The sequence below is a fragment of the Hippopotamus amphibius genome, chromosome 2, assembly GCF_030028045.1.
Source record: "Hippopotamus amphibius kiboko isolate mHipAmp2 chromosome 2, mHipAmp2.hap2, whole genome shotgun sequence".
In the NCBI taxonomy this organism is placed as follows: Eukaryota; Metazoa; Chordata; class Mammalia; order Artiodactyla; family Hippopotamidae; genus Hippopotamus; species Hippopotamus amphibius.
Genome location: NC_080187.1, coordinates 9343413 through 9365286, shown reverse-complemented (window position 1 = coordinate 9365286; position 21874 = coordinate 9343413). Strand labels below are relative to the sequence as shown.

General features: G+C 52.8%; 1 protein-coding gene across 1 annotated transcript in view; it reads left to right on the top strand.

Annotated features, from left to right (window-relative positions):
* The window catches only part of MVB12B (multivesicular body subunit 12B), a 179574-nt gene extending 157986 nt beyond the window's left edge, over positions 1 to 21588 (top strand). The window contains exon 10 of the mRNA XM_057724313.1: positions 17991 to 21588. Coding sequence (XP_057580296.1) covers positions 17991 to 18077 — 87 coding nt within the window. The 3' untranslated portion in view covers positions 18078 to 21588. The remainder of the gene's footprint in view (positions 1 to 17990) is intronic.
* The last annotated feature ends 286 nt before the right edge of the window (positions 21589 to 21874 follow it).

The window sequence follows — 21874 nt, the reverse complement described above, 5'->3', positions numbered from 1 at the left end:
TTTTGCATTTAATCTGAGGATTTAAAAGTTACTTCCACCAGCCATCTGCGCGCTTTTGATGGAGATTAGTATGTTGACATCCACACACTTTGGTGAATGGGCGTCTCCTTCTGCAACAACGTCAGAGAATTTTCCCATAAATAAGCTGGAGAACTTGCCCCTTTTAGCCGCTGAACTCAGCGTTGCTCCTGGAGTTGGAGCCCGAGGAGAAGCTGTGCCCACAGCCCCCCGGCCCCCTGCACTCGGGCTCCGTGGGCTGGCCCTGAGCAGCTGGGGGTCCCCTCGGTTGTGATGATTTTGCCCCTTTTCATTCCCACCTAGTCTGGCTGCCTTGGCAGGAGGGGCATGTGCTAGGGGAGGGGCCTGGGGGCAGGGGTGCTTGGCTGGGGGTTTGCTTTGCTCACGGTTACACCGTCAAGCTGAGTGCCCTCCGCCAAGGAGGCGGGAGACTGCCTTTGGGTTCAGGGCTGACCGTGACCTGCATGTCCCCTTGCCCATCCTGAACACCCCCTGGATCTCGCCCTGGATTCCCAAGCAGTGGGCAGAGCCCAGTGCTAGTGGGGGCTGCTTTGTGCAAGCACCCCGCTCCCTTATCCCTCCGTGCCCAGCAGAGGTGGTGTCACCCCGGCTCACAGCAGAAACCTGGGCTCAGGTGGCCCCAGCTGTAAAGGAGGTGGGCGTGCCCGCCCCTGAAGGCAGCACGCTGCCACCGTCTGGGACTGGCGTGGGCTTGCTCTCTTGCCAACCTTAGCGTTACTCACCCTGCCCCGCCTGGAGGCTGCTTCTGAATTTAAGCCTGCGCCCGGTCACCACCATCTAGCCTCAGGGACCGGTCACCTCCTGAACAAGCCCCATCACCCTGTCAGCCTTGAGCTTGGTGATTAGGGACCAGAGGGATCACCAGCAGCCAGCCCAGGAGCGCTGTCCCCGGTGCCGTCACCACAGCGGGACCCGCCGTGGACCCCAGCCTGCTGGCACTGAGTCACAGATGCAGAGAGACAAGGTGTCGCGCCCCCCCCCCCCCCCCGTAGGTGGCAGTGCACCTCTAGCCCCACCCACCCCGGAATCTGACGCGCTCAAGGGAGAGCATGCTGCCCAGCCCCGCCTCAGGAAGGCAGGCCGAGGCGCCCTGGCTGGCGGTGTGGCCCAGAGCCGCCTGCTGCGCGCGTGTGTAGATGCGGGTGTCTGCAGGGACGTGGGTGGACCCTGTGGAACAGCGGAGGCAGCGTGGCATAGGGGAGGGACACATTTTCCAGTCGAGCCCCCCGGGGTAGCATGCCAGATCTGCCTCCTAGGCTGGACCCTGGGCAAGTCCCCCGCCTCCCCATCCTCAGGCTGGCGTGCAGGCCCGGGATCCCACCCCCGCCGGAGCGCCGGTCCCAAGGCTGCAGCCGTGGCGCTCACGGGAGGCCCCGGCAGTCGTGGTTACGCAGCACCTGGTTATGTCTCATGGAGGGCCCCTGAGGAGGGTTGTGATTAAAACCAGTGCCCATGCCACCTGGCAGATTTGGGGGGAAATTCTTTAGGTGCTCTCAGGTGGTGTGGGCTGTTGACGTGACAAAGCCGGGGCTAGTAAACCGATTCCCACAGTGAAGGCCGTGCCTCTCCTGGCCCCGCCCTCCCACAGCCACATCCCCTGCCTTCCACGTCCGTCGCAGGCTCAGAGCAGGAGCTTTGCCGTGTAAATTACCCCGAGGCAGGAGAGTGTGTTTTCGCTCATCTCCCCTCGGCCATGGGAGGCGACCAGGAAGCAGCCAGCGACAGAGCAAAGGGGGGCTTTCCGGCCCTGACCTGGCCCCCTCGCCCTGGGCAGCAGCCATCTGGCTCTGCAGGAGGGTGGTGCTGACCCCGGAGGGGTCTGTCCCAGGGAAGCCCTTATTGTCCTCCCTGTTGCCCAGACAAAAGATTCTCTCTATTCGGGAGTCGGGAAAAGTGTAATTTTGCAGCCAACCCCATGATGAAGCGTCTTCTCTCGGAGTGAGAAGATGGGCATATAAATATTCCCTGTCTCTGCCGCGCTTTATTTCCCTTGTAAGCAGTCGCCCCATTTCTCCATCTGATGGATGCCCCATCGCAGCCAGGGTGGGAGCTCCCCAAGCTCCTCAGTTCAGGCAGCAGCGTCTAAGATAATCCCTGTGTCTCGGTTACCTTCCCTGTAGCCTGCTTATCCTCCCTCCCAGCCCACTACCCCACATGCCCTGCGGCCCGTCCGTCCCAGCCTCGCCGGCCTCACAGACTGCCCTGTCCCTTGTCGCACGAGTGGTGGCCAGGAGACAGTGGCCTTAACCGTAGATTCCATGCCGCGTGCACAGCGCTGCAAGCCTCTACACGTAGGAGCCAACAATTCCTGTGATTGAAACAGCATCCAGGGTGCCTTCCAGCCCTGAGCACAAAGCCCTTTCCACACCTGCTGCCGACCTTCCATGGAAGACCACAGTGCTCCCCCTCCCTTCTGTGGGGGCCACACTCGTAAACATGGCAAGGGAGCGTCACTAGCACACCACACTTCCTGCTGGAGCAAACAGCCTCCATTTTCACTCAACTTGAAGGCTGAAAGACAAGGGAGAGTCTAATTAGTAAAGGGATGATCTGATATTAATCACTCCCTTAAAATTGACAAGGGAGGCAGTCCATTTAACCACTTAATTGCTACAGGTTTTTAATGGGCTGCTGTTTGCAGATGTATTTAATGAAGAAGTTATAAATCTAAACAAGCTTAAAATTTTAATTTTATACCTAAATATTTTCCTTGTTCTTGTGTTTGTAGTCAATCCTCAAGAGTGTAGTCACGTGGAATGTTCTTTAAATGAACATATTTGCTAACTGGCGTGATTTCAGTTTTTAAAACATTGGTTCCAGCAATTAGGCATTTTTTTTCAGTTCCCAAATGACTAGAGAAATTCGTCTTGATTATAATTGCTCTTAGCCACGCATATCTAATTTGTGTCTTTTTAGTGTTAATTAGTAAACAGTTTGAGCTGACATCTTTATGTGTTTGTGTGTTGAAAAATGGGGCTTATTGCTTGTTTAGCTTGGGGCCGATTCCACTAGCATTTACGTCACGACACTGAGGTGAAATTAATGGAAACACATTTGGCATCGCGAGGTAGAAATTTTTGAATCCAACTTGTGGACATCCACTTTGCATGGACTTCTGCAGGCCCTTCCAATATGTGAGATTAGAGTGGATTTGGGACCTGCATGTGCGGGAAGAAAGTGAAGCAGAAGAATTTTGTGTCAGTAATGAAATGGCAGAGTCCCAATTCTATAAAAGCAAAATGTTCATATCCCAGCACAATTGTTCATTCTTTCTACTTTTGGAAAGCTTTCATTGTGCTTATTAATGTTAAAAGAATTTTGTAGAGGGAATTGTTGCAAAATGTGTGATCCCTTTCCACCACCTAGTGGTCAGGTCTTAAACTGCAACAGGAAATAAGATGCCTTCTCTCTGTGAGATTTAACATTTTCATCACCCAGAATCTTTTTTTCCTTGTTTTTCAGTCAGGAAGCTGATGTGTTTTAGGAAAGAAATTAGCCTACTTCCTTTATTTAATAAAAGTTAGTTAATTAAATAGAAGTTAACCTTTCTTATATGTTGTTCCACTCCCTTTTTTTATGTTGTTCAAAGACACAGAGCTGCCACCAGATTCTTAGAGCTCTCACACTGAGTTGAGATAATTTCAGCAAAAAACAGAGGAACCTAATGAATTAGTTTAATGGAAAGCATAAAAGAAGTGTTAGGCTTCTTTTGAAATGTGGGAAGTAGCTTGGGGACCTCCACGTCATGGACTCTTCAGGAGTCTGACCACAGCTTGGGAACCATCATTAGATGCCACAGACAAGACTAGTTCTCTCCCCATAAACTGTGGCAGCATTGTGGGGCAGTTTAGCATCTTAAGCAGCTGCCCTGCCAATCAGAATTGATTTTTTAATAGTTAGTGTTTTCTTTCCGAGTGTGAAGGTTATATGTGTTTATTAAAATGCAGACATTACAGAAACATGTAAAAGGTGAGAGTCCCCCATGGTCCACTCGTGGGAGAGACACACATATGCACACACACGTCAGTCAAACATCACAGGGGTTCAACACTGGACATAATTTATATTTCTGTATCTTGCTTTTGCACAGACCAGTATATCTTGCACAGCCTTCCATGTCATTTCACACAGATCTACCTCATTCTTTTTAATGACTACATGTGGTTCCCTTTTATGACTATGTCATAATTTACTTAAGCAATCCACTATTGATTGACTTTTGAGTTTTTTCCAATTATTCGCTATTATACCACTGCAATATATTTCCTTGTACATGTGTCTTTACTCCCCTGGGTCTTTCTTTAGAAGAATGCATGGTATTACCAATTTGCCTTCCAGAAAGTGTGCCCATTTAAACCTCCCCCTCACCCATCCTGTGGTATCTGAGAGGGTACCTGTTTCCCACATCCTCACTATAGCTAAGCATCACTGGCACTTAAAGGTGAACATCTTTTCATATGCTTATTGGCTATTTGTATTTCTTTTGTGAATCTCTTCTGTTTGTGCCCTTTGCTCAATTTTTTCTATTGGCTTATTTAGCTTTTTTCATTCATTTTTGAGTTCTTTATGTTCTTTGTAACAACCTTCTTTTTGTCCTATGTTGAAACACACACACACACACTTTAACCAGTGGCTTTTCACCTTGTTAAAGATGTGTTCTGCTATACAATGGTTTTAATTTTTCATGGGCAATCTTGTCTTTGTTTTAATGTTTTGTTTTTGGCTCCATGTCATACTTAGAAGGTTATAAAAATATTCACCCTTATTTTCTCATACTCTTTTGTGTTTTAATATGTTAAAATGTTAAATACTTTTGAACTACTTAATCCATCTGAAGTTTATTAGAAGTTAAGACCTAGAACCTGCTTTATTTTACCCTAAAGTGTTAGTCAGTTTTCTTAACATTGTTTACTTTCTTCAGTTTTAAGTGTTATCCTTATATAGTTCCTCCTGTAAGTGGATCAGTGGACATTTTTCAAGACTCTTCATCTCTGTTGTTTTTATATGATTGCCACACTGCTTTGAATCTGCTAGCTTTATAATAAGCTTTAATACATGATAAGGTTAGGTCTCCCTCCCACCCGCCCCCCCCCCCCGCTGGGCACCCTAAATTTTTCTAATTATATTCACATGATTATTCTTCCAGCAGAACTTTAGAATCTTTCCAGGGGTGGAAACTCCACTCCAGATGTTTATTGTAACTGCGCTGAGCACATGAACTAATAGAGGAACGACTGGTGAATAGCCTCCGCCCAGGTCTTTGTTTCCATAGCTCCGCAGAGTAGAGCGTGTTCTCTGTGGCGTGCCTGCACACTTCCTTGTAGGTTGTTCCCAGTTGTTTGATGTTTTTGTGGCTCTTGTGAACAGGATCTTTCCTTCCATTGTATTTTCTGTCATTTATGTATCAAAGAGCTGTTGACTTTTGCATTTTATTTTGGAGACTGGCTCTCTCACTGACTTCTTTTATTGTTTCTGACGGTTCAGTTGCTTTTCTTTGGTTTCCACGGGCTGGCGTTTATGTCTTCTGCAAACGCCGACACGGCCTCCTCCTGCCCCTCTTCCTGTGCCTGCACCTGGCACTGCAGCCAGCATGGCCAGGTCACTGGGCCTCCTTTTCTGAACAGAAGTTTCTAGTTTCAGTACTAACCCATAATGCTGCATTTTGGCTCGCTGCATATAGACAAACCTTTTTTTTTTTTATCATGTTAAAGAATTAGACATCTATTTCTATTTTCCTAAATGTTTTTTATCAGGATAGGATGGTAGCTTTTGATAAATGTCTTTTAATCATCCATTGAGATGATGGTATTTTTTTCTCTGCGGGCGTGTTAATATGGTAGATTATATTAATAGAGTTCCTAATTCTGAGAGCCTGAGTTCGCCCTCCCCGCCACCACCCCCTTTGGTTCTGTCGGCAGCAGTGTCGCCAAGTGGCAGGTGCTGCGCAGGTCATTCTCGCAGCGGCCCAGGGCACTGGTCAGTGTCGCCAAGTGGCAGGTGCTGCCCAGGTCACTCCCGCAGCGGCCCAGGGCATTCATCATATAAGTGAGAGAGCCAGGCTGAGCCCTTGGAAGTGAAGCTGAGCAGAGCCGATGTTTGGCAGACAGAATTACCTGCCCTGGATGCCGCCATGAGTTGTATACCTGGCTTATGCAGAATTGGGGTCAAGATGAATATTCAGTCCTTTGCAAGTCCATCATAAAAAGATTTTTCTGTCCTTTTCTTATGGTTTGGGGAACTTTCATCCCCCAAGTTTTAAAGTAATTACCCCCCCCAGGGACTTCCCTGGTGGTCCAGTGGTTAAGACTCTGAGTGTTCACTGCAGGGGGTGCGGGTTTGATCCCTAGTTGGGGAACCAAGATCCCACATGCCACGCAGTGCAGCCAAAAGCAAACGAAGTAATACCCCTTCCCCCCAAATTGAACTCTTAGAAGGTTGCCTGGCATGTAGGCAAAAAATGAGCATAAAGATAAAGAATGGGGAGGGCACCTTCTCAGAGTGACCCCACAACTTCTCCTCTTGCTCAGTGTCAGAAAGCGGCCTTGTTTTAAATATTTTCAACAAATAACCTAGGAGAGGGAAAATGCAAATATTCATTTTTTCGGTGCTATTCAGATGAATTCTGAAGTGATCACTTGATGAGGCGCAAGCCCCCACAGCTCTTTGCTGACACAGAACCAGCATTTATTCATCTGCAAAGGCATCCATCAGCCCCAGCCCCACCCAGAGCCCCACACAGACAACACCGGCTGGACCCGCAGGTGCCCACCGGGCCCCCAGCCCCGCAGCTCGGGAGGCGCCAGGAGAAGTGAGCTTGTTGTTAATCACGCAGCAATCCTAGTTCCACCTCAGAATGTGCCTGCTCCCATTTTCCTTAAAGAGCATGACCTTCTCAGTCTGTCTTTCATCTTCCTACTTCTCAGGGATGTGGGTACAAGGAATGTTTTACTTTCTTGCTTATTTTGTCCCCATCAGCCCACACAGAATGCAGTCACAGTGATAAAGTGGCAGTTGACACTCTGGTTAGGTGGTTTATAGGGCACGGTGGGGACTGTGGCAAACTGGAAAGCCCGTGTCTAAGGGAAGCAGCCTCGCTTCACCTGTATGAAGCTAATGGTTGAGGTGCAAGAATAAAGGTCCAGAATTGCTATAGCCTCTTTTTTTAATATATGAAATCTGGAAACTGTTGGCATTCTATTCAGAGTCTCAACTTTTCAATGTTTATAACTATTTTTAAACACCCCACAGGCCACCAGTATGTGACCCTCCAGCTTGTACATGTCTGTGCATGGAGATATGGTACAAACACAGATCACATCTAGACTCTTAATTTCACCATTCACAGGGGTGATGTGGACAAGCCCTGGGGTCAGCACTTTGCCTCCATGAGTTAAATACCACAGGATAGCGGCTGTCACAGCATCACGCTCAGAGGCTGTGGGAATTCAGAGGACCCAGGGCTGGACCGATGCACTGCTGCGTCCACAAAATACTGAAAACCGGAATGACCTCCCCACTGGCTCAGAACTGAGTCTCTAAGCCAGCTGTCTTCTCTCCTTTGCATTGAGCTGTCCCCAGAGCCTGATCTGTCCCTTCACTCACCTATCCATCTGTTCATCCATCCACCCACCTGTCCATCCATCTACTCATTCATCCACCCATTCACCCCCCCACATCCTGTACCATCTGTCCATCCATCATTCATTCATTCATTTTTTTCATCGATTCTGGGCCACAGCCTCTACCAGGCGCTGGAGCTACAGAAGCCCATCCCAACCCTGTACTTAAGGAGGAAATGGAAAGTGATGTGGGGCCCTGGAGGCTAGTGATTAATCCTCCCTGGAGGAGGAAGAATATCCCAGAGGGAGTAGCATTCAGAAAGGCGCAAAGGTGTGGTGCTTAGCAGTAAGAGGGAGGGGAGAGACGGGAAGGGTCTCTGCAGGAAACTTTCATGCGTCAGGCGTCACTCCTGGAGCAGGGGCTGGGGCTCCACTTGGGTGGGGACGTGGGGGGGGGGTCCCTTCACTGCTCCCTGACTCTCCATCGGCTCCTAGGTGGACGTGCTCCTGAGCAGGGGTGCCTCGAGAGTGGGGGGGGAGGCTCTCCTGGACTGTGCAGGGTGCAAGTGGGTGTCACCATCCCCTCTGGGAGTCCCAGGCTTAGAGCAGGAAGGAGGAGGGGTTGCTGATGAAGGTTGATGAAAATGACCTGGGTGCCTTGGAGTCAGAAGACACAGGGGCTGAATCGGCACGTGGTCACGCGTTCATCCGGTAGCTGTGCCGGGTGCTGTGCCCAGACAGACGTGGTCCCTGCCCCTGGAGTAGGTGGGTCTCAGAGGGATCCTTTTTCAGCCCCTTCTTTAGGGTGAGACCAAGCAGGACTGGGTGGGGCTCAGCGTTTCTGACTCTGGGGTTGCCACTCTTGGGCTAGAGCTGAGGAACCCTGCGAGAAAGCCAGAAGGAATCACAGAAGAGGCTTCCCGAAGGCTCGCACCGACCCCGCTGTGGGCTTGTTGGGGGACCCGCATGTTTCCCCACCCCGGTGGCCTTGGTCAGGCTACTCCCCTCTCCGAGCCCAGGTTTGCTCACCTGTTGTGGGAAGGGCAGCAGTACTAGCTTCACCAGGCGTGAGGATTCTGCCCCCAACCCTGACTTGGGGCCCGGCGGCTCCTGCCCCTCCCGGCCCCTTGTTAATAACCACAGGGCTCACAGGCTGTCATCCAGAAGCCCTGAACTGACCTCCAGGCTCAGCGGTGGGCTCGCAGCAAATGAGGGGTGAACAAGGCACCTCTCTAGCTGTGGGGTGTTCAGGACGCCCTCCAGGTCTGGCGGGGGTTGGGGGGCAGTGCTGGCTTCCCTGCGCCCCCTGAGCCCCAGCCTGCACGTGACAGCTCTTCTCTGGATTGAGCCCTCCTACGGGTTTGTTGACGCCATCCCCCTCCTTCACCCAGTTTTTCGATGTCTTAGTAGAACCATAATCCGAGTGTGACATGAGCCCTCCTGGCGGGAAAAAACGCGGACCACAGAGTGTCCCCTGCCTCAGGCTCGTCCCCGCCCCTCTGGTCCTCAGTGGCCCTTTGATAGCTTGAAGGGGAGGAGTAGTCACATCAGCTGGATGGGCGGAGCCAGCACACGGAGGAGGCCTGCCCTGTGGGACGTGGGGTCCCCCAGAGCCCCCTCCTTGCAGTGGCACCTGCCCCTTTTCTCCCGCGGGAGCTGAGATCCAGCAGCCAGGCTTCCAGAAACAGATGGGAGGACACAGAGCCCTCGGGTGAGGAGAGGAATCTTCCCAGAGCTGAAATCCCCAAAGGGGCTGAACCCAGGGGCATGAGCGCAGCGGGTGGCAAGGCCTGGCCTGTGGGGCCAGAGCAGGCGCGGGCAGGCTTGGGAGAGGCAGGCTGTGGGGACGGCGGGGCCGCTGCTCAGAGCCTCACCCGCCAGCCACGTTCCCTGGGGACCCTCCGTGACTGTCGCTCCAGCCCTGAGCCAGACTCTGCGATGGCCGGAGTCTTGATCCTTTACGTCCCCCACCTGTCCTCACCTGGCCAGGCCCCTGAGGCCCAGCCTGGGCTCCTTCAGGTCTGCTCTTGCTGCATCCTTCCAGGCCCTTCTGTGACCGTGCCTGCCCCCGATCTCGGAATTCCACGCCTGTGAGAGGTGGGTGTGGACACCTGTCCTGATGCTGATTGCCCCCAGCACGGTGCCTGTCCCCACCCCCAGTGCTGCTGTGGGCCTCATCCAGCCCTTGGGGACCTTGGGGTCTGATCCTCCCCTGAGCCTCAGCTTCCCCATCTCAAACTTCGGGTTCTAGAAACAACCCCTCACTGCTGTTTCTCGTCTGGAGCTCTCTTGTTGATTTGATCCTTATGAGACCCAGGGAGGGAAGGGAGGGAGGGTGTATGCTCTCGCCTTGACGTCTTTCCCCTCTGTTGTATTTGGTGAAAGGTTTCAGGTGGTGGTTCTCTGCCTGCCTAACCACTAAAATCACTTGGGTGCTTTTAAAAAATGCTGATGCCTGCCCCGCCCGCCATGCCAGTTAAACCAGAACCACCGTCGCCCCACCGCTTGCTGGACAGGGCCCAGCAGCGCTGGCGTTGGTTCAGAACCCTGATTCTGATGCACATGGAGGACTGGCTTTTCACTCTCAAGATACTTTCACGCGAATTGTCATAGGTGATTCTCCCATCACCTTTGCTAGGGGATGGGGGGCTTGATTCCTGCCCCCGCCCGCCCTTGTTGCCGTGAGACTGGAGCTAGAGTGACTTTGACTTTGCCTCCATGGTGCAGCTGGAAAGCAAAGTCCGCATCTCCCACCGCCAGGATGCTGGCATCACTGTGACAAAAGGCTCTTGGAACCTGGGAATCACGTGCTGTGGCTCGAGAGGTCCGATGCATCGGTGGCAGGGTTTCCTGCCAGGGACCCACCATCCCCAACCCAGAAAAGCCCCTCAGAGCCACTGACAGCGACGCCTTTTTTCCTGGAGAGGCCGCCCCTCTTCCGTGCCGCTGTGATGATGGCCTGTGCCCACCAGAGGGCGCTGTGGCCGGGGGCCGCTCAGCGGGGCTCAGCTCTGCGAAGACCCAAAATGCTTTTTAATTGAAAATTTTTTTAATTCAAAAAGGATTTGCTGTTTGTGCGCGAGTGCAGGTTTTCCTTATGCAGGAGACTAATGTCTTGAGTAAACAGATCCGGGCCCAAATCCACCTTCAAAGGTACTCCCTGTTTGCCCAAGGGAGTGAAAGGGCTTCCAGAAGCAGCCCTAGTCTCTTGGGCAAACACTCTGGGGCCAGCTGTCCCAGGCAGAGGACAGCGTCTGTGGGAAGGGTTATCCGCGGCCTAAGGGGGATTATGGCAGGGGACATGCTGCAGTTTCATTCGGGGAGTTAGAGAAAACAAGAGGTGGGGGAGCCGTGCTTTTCTCCAGCCAAGATAACCTAAAAAGGGAAAAATCGCAAGCGCAGGGGCGGGGGGACCGCACTCCGCGCGGCGGGTCCCCGGCGCTCCCCCGGGGAGGCGGCGCACTCGGGCCGTGAGTCAGGGGAAGTCTTCCCCCTGCCCCGCCCCCACCCCCGAGGGTGCGAGAAACAGGCATTTAGAACTTTATCCTTGAAGACCCTTTTATCCTGCCCCCTCCCCCCGTGACCCTGTCCCTACTCCTGGCCACGGAGACTGGCCTCACGACCCCCCGCAGATGCCTGCCTGTCCACCTGCGCCCCCTCACCTCCCACCCACCCTGCCATCGGAGAGTGCCCTTTCCGGGGTGGCGGCACCAGGTCTGCAGGCCTGGTCCCAGGCCCCTGGCTGTGGACGTCTGGAGCACATGCCTCTGTCTCCCTTCATATGGTCCCCGTGGCCATCCAGCCCCCAGCAAACCGAGGGGATGTCACTGCCCTGGGTGCCCCTGCCACCCTGGGAGCCGAGCACAGCAAACGCTCCTGAAGAGCGGCGGTGACACAGCCCACAGCTGTCTCCCCAGCACTGACAGTGCCTCCGCAGGGGGCCTGGCACCGGGCTCGCTCCCTCACCTCTGCTGAGGCGCCAGGTGGGCGTCTACCAGGCCAGGCCTCAGAGCGGCCACAGTGAACCCGGCCCCCAGCCTCCTCCCCACCCTCTCCCCCAACCCCCTTCAGCACCCCCTCAGCCCTGATGTCTCTGGCCTTCCTCTCTTCCCACTCCAGTTCCCATCCACACCCACTCCCATCCACACCCACTCCCACGTCCCATCGACTGGGCCACAGACTCGACCCACAGCGTCCGGTCACCCGGGAGCTGGCTGACGATGCAGACTCTCGGGCCCTGCCCCGGACCTACTGCGTCAGGACCTGTGTGTGTAAAGGCTGATCCGCCTGCTGTTACCTGCCTCTTCAGAACTGCGCGCCACCCTCTCCCCACCCCTGGGGAGAGGCCATGCTTGCCTGTCCACATCAGCACTGCTCTCTCGAATCTTCACCCACCCAGAACTGCACCACGTGTTTTAAGCTACCGCTCCCCCAGCCTGTGCAGCTCAGGCCCTGCTGCCCTCCCCCTGCCCACCTCCCCAGCCCCGGGGTCCACCGTCAGGGCCAGTTTCCTCCTCCCTTCCTGTCCCCAACTGCCAGGCCTGTCCTTCCACCTTCCAACCCCGTGTGCTTTTCATGAAACATCTCCACCCCTGTGACTCCAGATACCCTGCCCCCCAGGCGCCTCCAGCTCCCACCCCTTTATTCCTGGTTCCCTGTTGCTTCCGCCCAGCGGGTGGCACCCCCGGGTGCTCCTCAGGGACAGCCCTCGGCCATTGGCAGAAGTGCTCTCATGCTCACTCCCCGAGGCTGCTCTTTGTCTGTGTTGCACATTTGGGTTAAAGCCCCCGGGGCACGCCCAAGTCCTTTGCCTGCCACTTCTGTGGGGCTCTCACCCCGCCCCAGCACCCAGCACTGGGCGGATGTGGTGGGTGCTGATGGAGCTGTGATGTGCCTGAGCCACCACCAGATGGCGGTATTGTCCCAAGCTCGGCCCAAAGGCCTCCCAGCTGGGGCTGCACTGCTCCTCCAGCCTCCTGGGAGCGGGATGCCCAGGTCATGGCCCATGCCCTGGTCATTCGCAGGGAAGCGGGGCTGCTTTGATGGACTCTCCCACGTAGCCAGCGAATGTGCAGTGAGTGCTTGCCTGGTGCTGGGGCAGGCGGACCCTTAACCTGCCGCACCTCATCCCACCTTCCCAGTAGGCCCGGGGTAGAGCTCGTCCACCCACCTCTTTTTATTGAGGTGTAATTGACATATAACATTATGTTAGTTTCAGATGTGCAGCGTGTTTCGGTATCTGTATATATTACAAAATGATCATCATAAGTGTAGTTAATATCCCTCATCATACATAGAAACCATTTTTTTCTTCTGATAAGAACTCTTACGATTTACTCTTAGCAACTATCAATCAAAAGCAAGATTCCATTCTTTATTTTTTATCTAATTTTTTATTGAAGTATAATTGATTTAGTGTTTCAGGTGTATAGCAAAGTGATTCAGTTATACATATATATCTGTATAATTACATACATATATATTTTTCAGATTATTTCTCATAGGTTATTACAAAATTTTGAGTATTGTTCCCTGTGCTATACGGTAGGTCCTTGTTTGTTGTCTATTTTATATATAGTCATGTGTGTATGTTAATCCCAAACTCCTAATTTATCCCTCCCCCTGCTTTTCCTTTGGTAACCATAAGTTTGTTTTCTATGTCTGTGGGTCTATTTCTGTTTTATATATGTTCATTTGTATCTTTTTTTTTAGATTCCACATATAAGTGATATCATATGATATTTGTCTTTGATTTACTTCACTTAGTATGATAATCTCTAGGTTTCTCCGTGTTGCTGCAAATGGCATTATTTTGTTCTTTTTTATGGCTCAGTAGTATTCCATTGTATACATACACAGCATCTTCTTTATTCTTTCATCTGTCAATGGACATTTGGGTTGCTTCCATGTCTTGGCTATTGTAAATAGTGCTGCAGTGAATATTGGGGTTCATGTATCTTTTCAAATTGTGGTTTTCTCCAGATATATGCCCAGGAGTGGGATTGCAGGATCATATGGTAGCTCTATTCTTAGTTTTTTAAGGAACCTCCATACAGTTCTCCATAGTGGTTATACCAATTTACATTCCTACCAACAGTGCAGAGGCTCCACACCCTCTCCAGCATTTATTTGTAGACTTTTTGATGATGGCCATTCTGACCAGTGTGAGGTAATAACCTCTTTGTAGTTTTGATCTGCATTTCTATATTAGCAGTGTTGAGCATCTTTTCATGTGCCTTTTGGCCATCTGTATATCTTCTTTGGAGAAATGTCTATTTAGATCTTCTGCCCATTTTTTGATTGGGTTGTTTGTTTTTCGAAATCAAGCTGTATGAGCTGTTTGTATATTTTGGAGACTAATCCCTTGTTGGTCACGTTATTTGCAAATATTTTCTCCCATTCTGTAGGTTGTTTATGGCTTCCTTTGCTGTGCAAAAGCTTTTAAGTTTAATTAGGTCCCATTTATTTATTTTTGTTTTTATTTCCATTACTCTAAGAGATGGATCCAAAAAGATATTGCTATGATTTATGTCAAAGAATCTTCTGCCTATGTTTTCCTCTAGGAGTTTTATAGTATCCAGTCTTACATTTAGGTCTTTAATCTACTTTGAGTTTATTTTTGTGTAGGATGTTAGAGAATGTTCTCATTTCATTCTTTTACATGTAGCTGTCCAGTTTTCCCAGCACCACTTATTGACGAGACTGTCTTTTCTCTAATGTATGTCCTTGCCTCTTTTGTTGAAAGTTAACTGACCATAATTGTGTGGGTTTACTTCTGGGCTTTCTAGCCTGTTCCAGTGATCTATATTTCTGTTTTTGTACCAATACCATACTGTTTTAATTACTGTAGCTTTGTAGTATAGCCTGAAGTCAGAACACCTAATTCCTCCAGCTTCATTTTTCTTTCTCAAGATTGCTTTGGCTATTCAGAGTCTTTTGTGTTTCCAGACAGCTTTTAAAATTTTTTGTTCTAGTTCTGTGAAAAATGCCATTAGTAATTTGATAGGGATTGCATTGAATCTGTAGATTGCCTTGGGTAATATAGTCATTTTGACAATATTGATTTTTCCATTCCAAGAACACAATATATCTTCCCATCTGTTTGTGTCATCTTCATTTTCTTTCATCAGCATCTTATAGTTTTTGGAGTACAGATCTTTTGCCTCCTTAGGTAGGTTTATTCCTTGGTATTTTATCCTTTTTGATATAATGGTAAATGGGATTGTTTCCTTAATTTCTCTTTCTGATCTTTCATTGTTAGTGTATAAAAATGCAACAAATTTCTGTGTGTTAATTTTGTATCCTGCAACTTTACCAAATTCATTGATGAGCTCTAGTAGTTTTCTGGTATCGTCTTTAGGATTTTCTATGCATAGTATCATGTCATCTGCAAACAATGACAGTTTTACTTCTTTTCCAATTTGGATTCCTTTTATTTCTTTTTCTTCTCCAATTGCCATGGTTAGGACTTCCAAAACTATGTTGAATAAAAGTGGCGAAAGTGTACATCCTTGTCTTGTTCCTGATCATAGAGAAAAATGCTATCAGCTTTTCACCATTGAGTATGATGTCAGCTGTGGGTTTGTCTTATACGACCTTTAGTATGTTGAGGTAGGTTCCCTCTATGCCCACTTTCTGGAGAGTTTTTATTATAAATGGATGTTGAATTTTGTCAAAAGCTTTTTCTACATCTATTGAAATGATCATATGGTTTTTATTGTTCAATTTCTTAACATGGTGTATCACATTGATTTACAGATATTGACAATCCTTGCATCCTTGGGATAAATCCCACTTGATCATAGTGTATGATCCTTTTAAGGTATTGTTGGATTCAATTTGCTAATATTTTGTTGAAGATTTTTGCATCTACGTTCATCAGTGATATTGGTCTGTAATTTTCTTTTTTTTGCGGTATCTTTGTCTGGTTTTGGTATCAGCATGATGGTGGCATCAATGAGTTCAAAAGTGTTCCTTCCTCTGCAATTTTTGGAATAGTTTGAGAAGGACAGATGTCAACTCTTCTCTAAATGCTTGATAGAATTTGCCCTTGAAGCCATCTGGTCCTGGACTTTTGTTTGTTGGGAGTTTTTAAATCACAGATTCAATTTCAGTACTTGTAATTGGTCTGTTCATATTTTCTATTTCCTCCTGGTTCCATCTTGGGTGAGTGTACCTAAGAATTTGTCCATTTCTTCTAGGGCGTCCATTTTATTGGCATATAGTTGCTTGTGGTAGTCTCTTATGATCCTTTGTATTTCTGTGGTGTCCTTTGTAACGTCTCCTTTTTCATTTCTGATTTTATTGATTTGGGCCTTTCTTTCTTGATGAGTCTGGCTAAAGGTTTATCAATTTTGCTTCTTTGTTCAAAGAACCAGCGTTTGGTTTCATTGAAGATTTCATTGTTTTTTTATGGCTGAAGAACATACTATTGTATATGTACCACATTTTCTTTATCCATTCATCTATCAGTGGACACTCAGGTTGTTCTATATCTTGACTATTGTAAATAACGCAGTGAACACAGGGGTGCACAGAACTTTTCAAGTTAGTGTTTTCCTTATCTTGAGGTAAATTCCCAGAAGTGAATCATATGAGACTTCTATTTTTAGTTTTTTTGAGGAACCTCCATACTGTTTTCCACAGTGGCTGCACCAGTTTACATTCCTACTAACAGTGCACGAGGGTTCCCTTTTCTCCACGTCCTCACCAACACTTGCTATTTCTTGATGTGACCCCTCTTTAAGGTTGAATTCACTGAGGAGAAAAGACCTGCCTGAGGTCACCTTGCAACGTCAAGTCCTTCCCTCCCCAGCCCTCCTGTTTGTAGGGACCACAGTCCTATCACCAGTGTCACTGGTCCCTTTGGCTGCAGGGGCTGCTCACCTCTGCTGCTCACACGGGCCAGCCGGGGCCAGCCCAGGCCTCGCCCCCAACCCCAGCACCAGCCCGGATCTGTCTGTCCTGGGTCGGACTGTGGGACCATCGGCAGGGTGGCTGAGGACGGCAGTGCTGGGCAGTGGTGGGCTGCTGGTGGCCTCGGCCTCCCTGCCATTTCCCTTGGGAGGAGTGAAACCCTCCAGAGTCTTCTGCTTCCCCTCATTCCTGAATGACCCCCAAAGCCCCTCAGCCCTTAGCTGTGCCCCTTGCTCTGTGCGGTCCTCGGAAGTGCCTCATTGCTGCAGGCAGCTCACTTTGGGGGTCGGGAGGGCGTTTGGAGCCCAGGGCTGCAGCTGGGGTCTGCACCCTCCTGGGTGGGCACCCAGCGGTCACCTTCCTGCTGGAAGGGTTCCACGTCACCTTCCTGGAAGGCACTCCCCCCACCCCCTGCTGCTGTCCCGGAGGAGACAGCTTCAGGAAGTGGCTGAGTTCAGCCAGGCAGCTCAACTTTGCTTTCTGTAGGGAAGCCCGTTTTATGGTAATTCTACTGCTAAAACGTTTTAAGTATTATATTCGATGTTTAACGACCACACCTAATTTAAGCAACTCATTCCTAAGACCCGTAGGCCCACGTGGCTGCCCTGCGTGGTGTCCAGGCTGTTCCCACAGCCCTGCTCCCCAGCCCCACAGCCTCAGGCCTGCAGGGCCCACCGTGCCCAGCCGGGCAGCCTCAGGCCTGTTTGCCAGATGGGCATTCCTCACCTGTGCCCCATCTTCTGCCTGGCGCGCCCTGCCCACATTTGAGTGTTGAAATCCTGCCCGGCCTTCAAGGTGAACCGCAGGTGTGCCCCCTTCTCTGAACTTCTGCCAGACTCAGAACCTACCTCCTGCCATTTCCGTGACTGAGGGCAGTAGGTAGGCTCAGGTCTCAAGTGTGGGGGTTGAGCTCAGGTTCAGGCCGGGCACAGGTGCACTCCGCCGGCGCCCGCCCTGGCCCAGGCTCGTGGAGCCACGCGGCCTGTCGTGGATGAGGAGGCGGTCCTGGGAGCCCAGCGAGGAACGTGCTGCGGGGTGGTGCCCCTCCCCTGTGTCCCTTGCCACCTGGTGTTGGTCTTCAGCTCAGGAAGCACTGAGCAGAGCGGCAAGTCCAGGGGTCCCCGAGCCTGGTGGCTGTGGCTGGCCCAGGTCAGGTCTGGGATGGAGCCCCAGGTCTGTCCCTTCCCACCCCTGGGACGCCTCCCGCAGCGAGAGCGGGGGACCGTCTGCCAGGAGGCAGGAGGGCGCGCAGCACACAGCCTGGCACACGGGCGGCTCTGCGTGTCTGCCGCCGGCCTCGCGGCCTTAGGCGCCGCTGGTACTCAGGGCTCACTCCTGCAGCGCGTGTGCACATGCAGAGAGCAGCCCTTCCTGCATCCTCAGGGCCTCCGCCTGGCTGGCCCGAGGCCGTGGGGGGGGGGGGTGTCTCTGGTGTCCTCCTGCCCTGACTGTACTTCTCTGCCCCTCCCCCTGCAGTACGAGTACAGCTTCCGCACGGAGCAGAGCGCCGCCGCCCGGCTCCCGCCCAGCCCCACCCGGTGCCAGCAGATCCCCCAGTCCTGAGGGGCCGCCTGCAGGGAGAAGACGCGTCGCCCAGGCTGCTGAGCGACCCCCCCACCCAGACCCTCCCACCGCCCATCCACACTGCCCTGCTCGGAGCTTCTGGGAGACTCTGGGCGGCTGAGCTGTCACCTCCTCGGTCATCGGCTTGCCTGACACAACACCCCGCCTCCCTGGGGATGCTGTTCATAATCTCGACTATTTGTGTGTGCTGTAGTGACCAGCGGCTCCTGCTATGTCTGTGTAATGACCAGTTGTCCTACAAACAACCCCACCCACCATGGGAGTCACCCCGAGGGCCCTGGACACTTGTTCTGGCCGCCCAGTGACGCCACCGGCTCCCTGCTCTTCTGACTGTCGCCACCACTAAGCCATCGCTTCCTCCTGGGAGACCCTGAGGGGCTGGTGGCTTCGCAAAGGGCCCCCAGGGCTGATGGATTGCCCCTGACCCGTGGAACAAGTCATTCACGCCAACAGCATCAAGTGCCCAAGAATTCACGGGGACCCTAAGGAAACACAGGAGGAGGAGGCCAGTGGGTCCCCAAGTGGACCTGGGCCTGGCTCCCTGCTGTGGACATCCTCGGACTCGCCCCTCGATTCACACACTGGACACCCCGAGGTCGGGGGCAGCCATGCCCCGGCCACCAGCCCAGAGAGGACTTGCCTTCCGGGCGAGACAGCCGAAGGGGTGGGTGCTTGCTTGGACGTGAGCTTTGCTGCCAGGACGCTGTGCTCACCAACCTCACACCCTCATCCCCACAAAGGGCTCATCTCTGATGCCCACGTGCCAACAACAGCTCCAACTGCCGGCCCGGTGCCCTGACCGTGACCAGGCCGTGGGTGAAGAGGCTCTGTGAGCCTGTGCCCAAGGATGTGGACATCCAGTCACCTAGCTTCTCAGAGCCAGGATATGTCCTGGTGGCCTCTGTTAATGGGAACAGCGGTTTTTGAAAAGTCTGTCTCACCCAGGTCACCAAACTGGGGCCAGAACTGACATTTCTGCCCAAGTGGCCAGTGGCCGTGCTGGCATTCCCCATGGTGCCGGCAGCCCAGCCCAGCGCCATGCACAGGTACCGTGGGAACAGGGCTGCTGTCCTCCCTGGAGGCCCAGCTCACCCTGTGGCTGCCTTGTCTGGCCATTGGAATTTCTCCTAACTGCCCAGAACTCGGCATCTCACATCTTGGGGGCCACCAGATGGTTGGCGCTTTGGACGTGAGGTTTGACATGTGTCTGGTGGCTGACGTAGGAAGCCCCTGCCCAGCCAGGGCCAGCCCCTCCTCCCTGCAGTTCCTGGGAAGGCACGGGGTGGCTGGGGCACAGCAGGAACTGGCCAGCAGTTAGGAGGGGCAGCTCCTAGCTGAGAAGTAGGGTTGGGGCAAAACATACCTCACACACCTGCATCAGCCCCACCATCTCCAGGCCTCCACTCTTCCCCCACGGCTGCCCCTTGATCTTGATTTCGATACCTCCTGATCTCTGTGCGTTAGAGCTTGTGATCACCTCTCCCCACTGTCCCTGAGACCTGAGGGCATCCTCGGTGGGGCCAGCCTTCCCATGCCTCCTGTGCAGCACGGGTGGCAGGAAAAAGCAGTTCGTTGGTGGAACCCGCAAGGGTCCGGGAGGCACGGGACGGAAAGGCCCTGTGAGGACCCTTTGGGATTGGTGCTTACCCAGGACAGAGCTGATGAACTGGTCTCAGATGTACCCACTGAAATAAGCTGGTTGTTTCTGGGGAATCAGGGGAGCCCCGTGGGGCCCAGAGAACCTGTGTCTGCTGCTGCTGTTTGGATGGGTAGGGCTGGTCCAAAACCAACAGAGGGGGTGACGTCTCCGCTCACCTCTGTCCGGGTGTGTTGGCTCGTGGGCTCCGTCCCCTCCCGTCTCTCCTCACGCCCTGGCTGTGGGATCATCTCAGACAGGTAACACCTGCAGCCTTTCTCCCCTGACTGAGAACCAAGGCCTTCAGCAGCTCTGATGGGCCCAGGGAGGCCCAGAGATGGTCACGTGGGATCCCTTGTCAAGGAGCAAGAGGGCAGTGAGAGCGGTTGTTGGGAAAGGAACCCCCCTGTCCCCGCCAGCCCCGCGTCACCCTGCGGTGCCGGGACGGGCAGAGCAAGGCAGGGCTGCAGGGCCACCAGGAAGGGGGCAAGCCTGTGTGGACTCGGGCGAGCCAGAGAGGCCTCCACAGGGTTCCAGACTCAGGTCTGACAGTGACTGTGAACTTCGCCGTGACAGCCACTTAAGGCAGTTAAGCAGCAACAGTGCCAAGGGGAAGTTGGCATCTGTGGTAGATTTTAGGCTGCTCCTGACCTCTGCATCTTTCCTTCCGGGGGGGGGTGCCCGTGCGCCCCGCCCGCCCCGTGTGGAAGTGAAGCTCGCTCACCCCGGGACTGAGCCACCTCTGTTTCTTTCTGGGACGGTGCTTTGCTTCACAAACCCTCTGGCCACGTGGGGAGGGAAGGCAGGGGTTCTCTTGGAAACATGAAGGGCAGGAGCCTCCAGCCTTCCCAGAAGGACTAACCAGAGCACAGCGTCCCCCGTGGCCTTCTCTTTCCCCCCGAAAATTCCAAGTCTCTCTCCAAAGGCCTTGGAAACAGCACAACAGTGATGAGGAGTAAGCGGTTGGCTCCAGGTTCACTTTCAAGTTTGTAACAAACTTTCCCACCCAAGTCCAGGAGCTGAGCCCGGCCACAGCCTCCACTCAGCGGGATGAGCACCCGGGGGGCGGCGGAAACAGCAGGTTAGGCCCCGCGCCAGCTCCCCAGAGGGCCACCCCCTGCCCCTGCGTCCTTCAGAAGGTGGCAGGGGACGGGGAGGACCAACACGTTCAAAGCACCTACTCCTTGCCAGGCGCTAGGCCGGCACTTGAAGCACAGTATCTCCTGTCACGTTCCCCTCTACCCCCCAAAAAACAAGTACCCAGAAATGGATGCTATTTGCTCCTGATTCCAGATGAAGAAGCTGAGACGTGTCCGCAGGCACGAAGCTGGTAAGTGGCAGAGGCGGGACCTGGCCCCAGGGCCCCCGGTGCCCGCTGTCCCGTCAGGAGCACCTGCCTCCTGTCCAGTGATGGGTTCCCAGCCGCCACTGGACAGTGTCTCGCTGAGCACAGGGCGAGAGCTGGGTGCCGTCCCAGGGCTGTGGGCTGCCCGTCGCTGTGCACAGGGGTCCCAGCCCGTAGCGTCCCTGAGCACTGGTGAGCCCAAGGGGGAGGGCACAGAGAGGACTCGATGGCAGCCCCGGGCCTGCCGGGTGGCTTGCCTCCCCCTGGGCCTGGAGGGGCCGAGCACCTGTGCTCACCACCCTCGGGGCGGCCGGCTCTCTCCACCTGTTGTGACCCTGCTGGCTGGCCTGTCACCACCAGGAGGCGGGCCTGGGCAGGCGGCTGTGTGCTAGCTTAGGAATGACATCCTGATGCGTGTATTTATTTGAGGTGACTCTAGTACTTGGCAAAGGGAAGTTTCACTGTGTGATTGTCTTCTTAATATAATTTGTTAAATAAATGTCTGTTGTAACCTTTCCCGGCTTGCTGCTGCCTCTGAGGCACCGAGATCGGCGTCCCCCAGGGGATGCTCTGGGCTCCAGCTTCCTCTCCAGCTTGTCCTGGATACTCACTGGGCTGGCCAGCACCCCAGCCTTCCAACCTTCTAGAGAGAGCTGGTGGGTTTCTGTGCCCCCGTTTAGTTTAGACAACCTGGTGACAACCCAGAAGGATCCAGGAGGAGCAAAGAAAGCCCTGCCGGTCTCTGGCCACAGCCCTCTGGAATGCTCCTTCAGGGAGAAAACACCAGTTTCCATA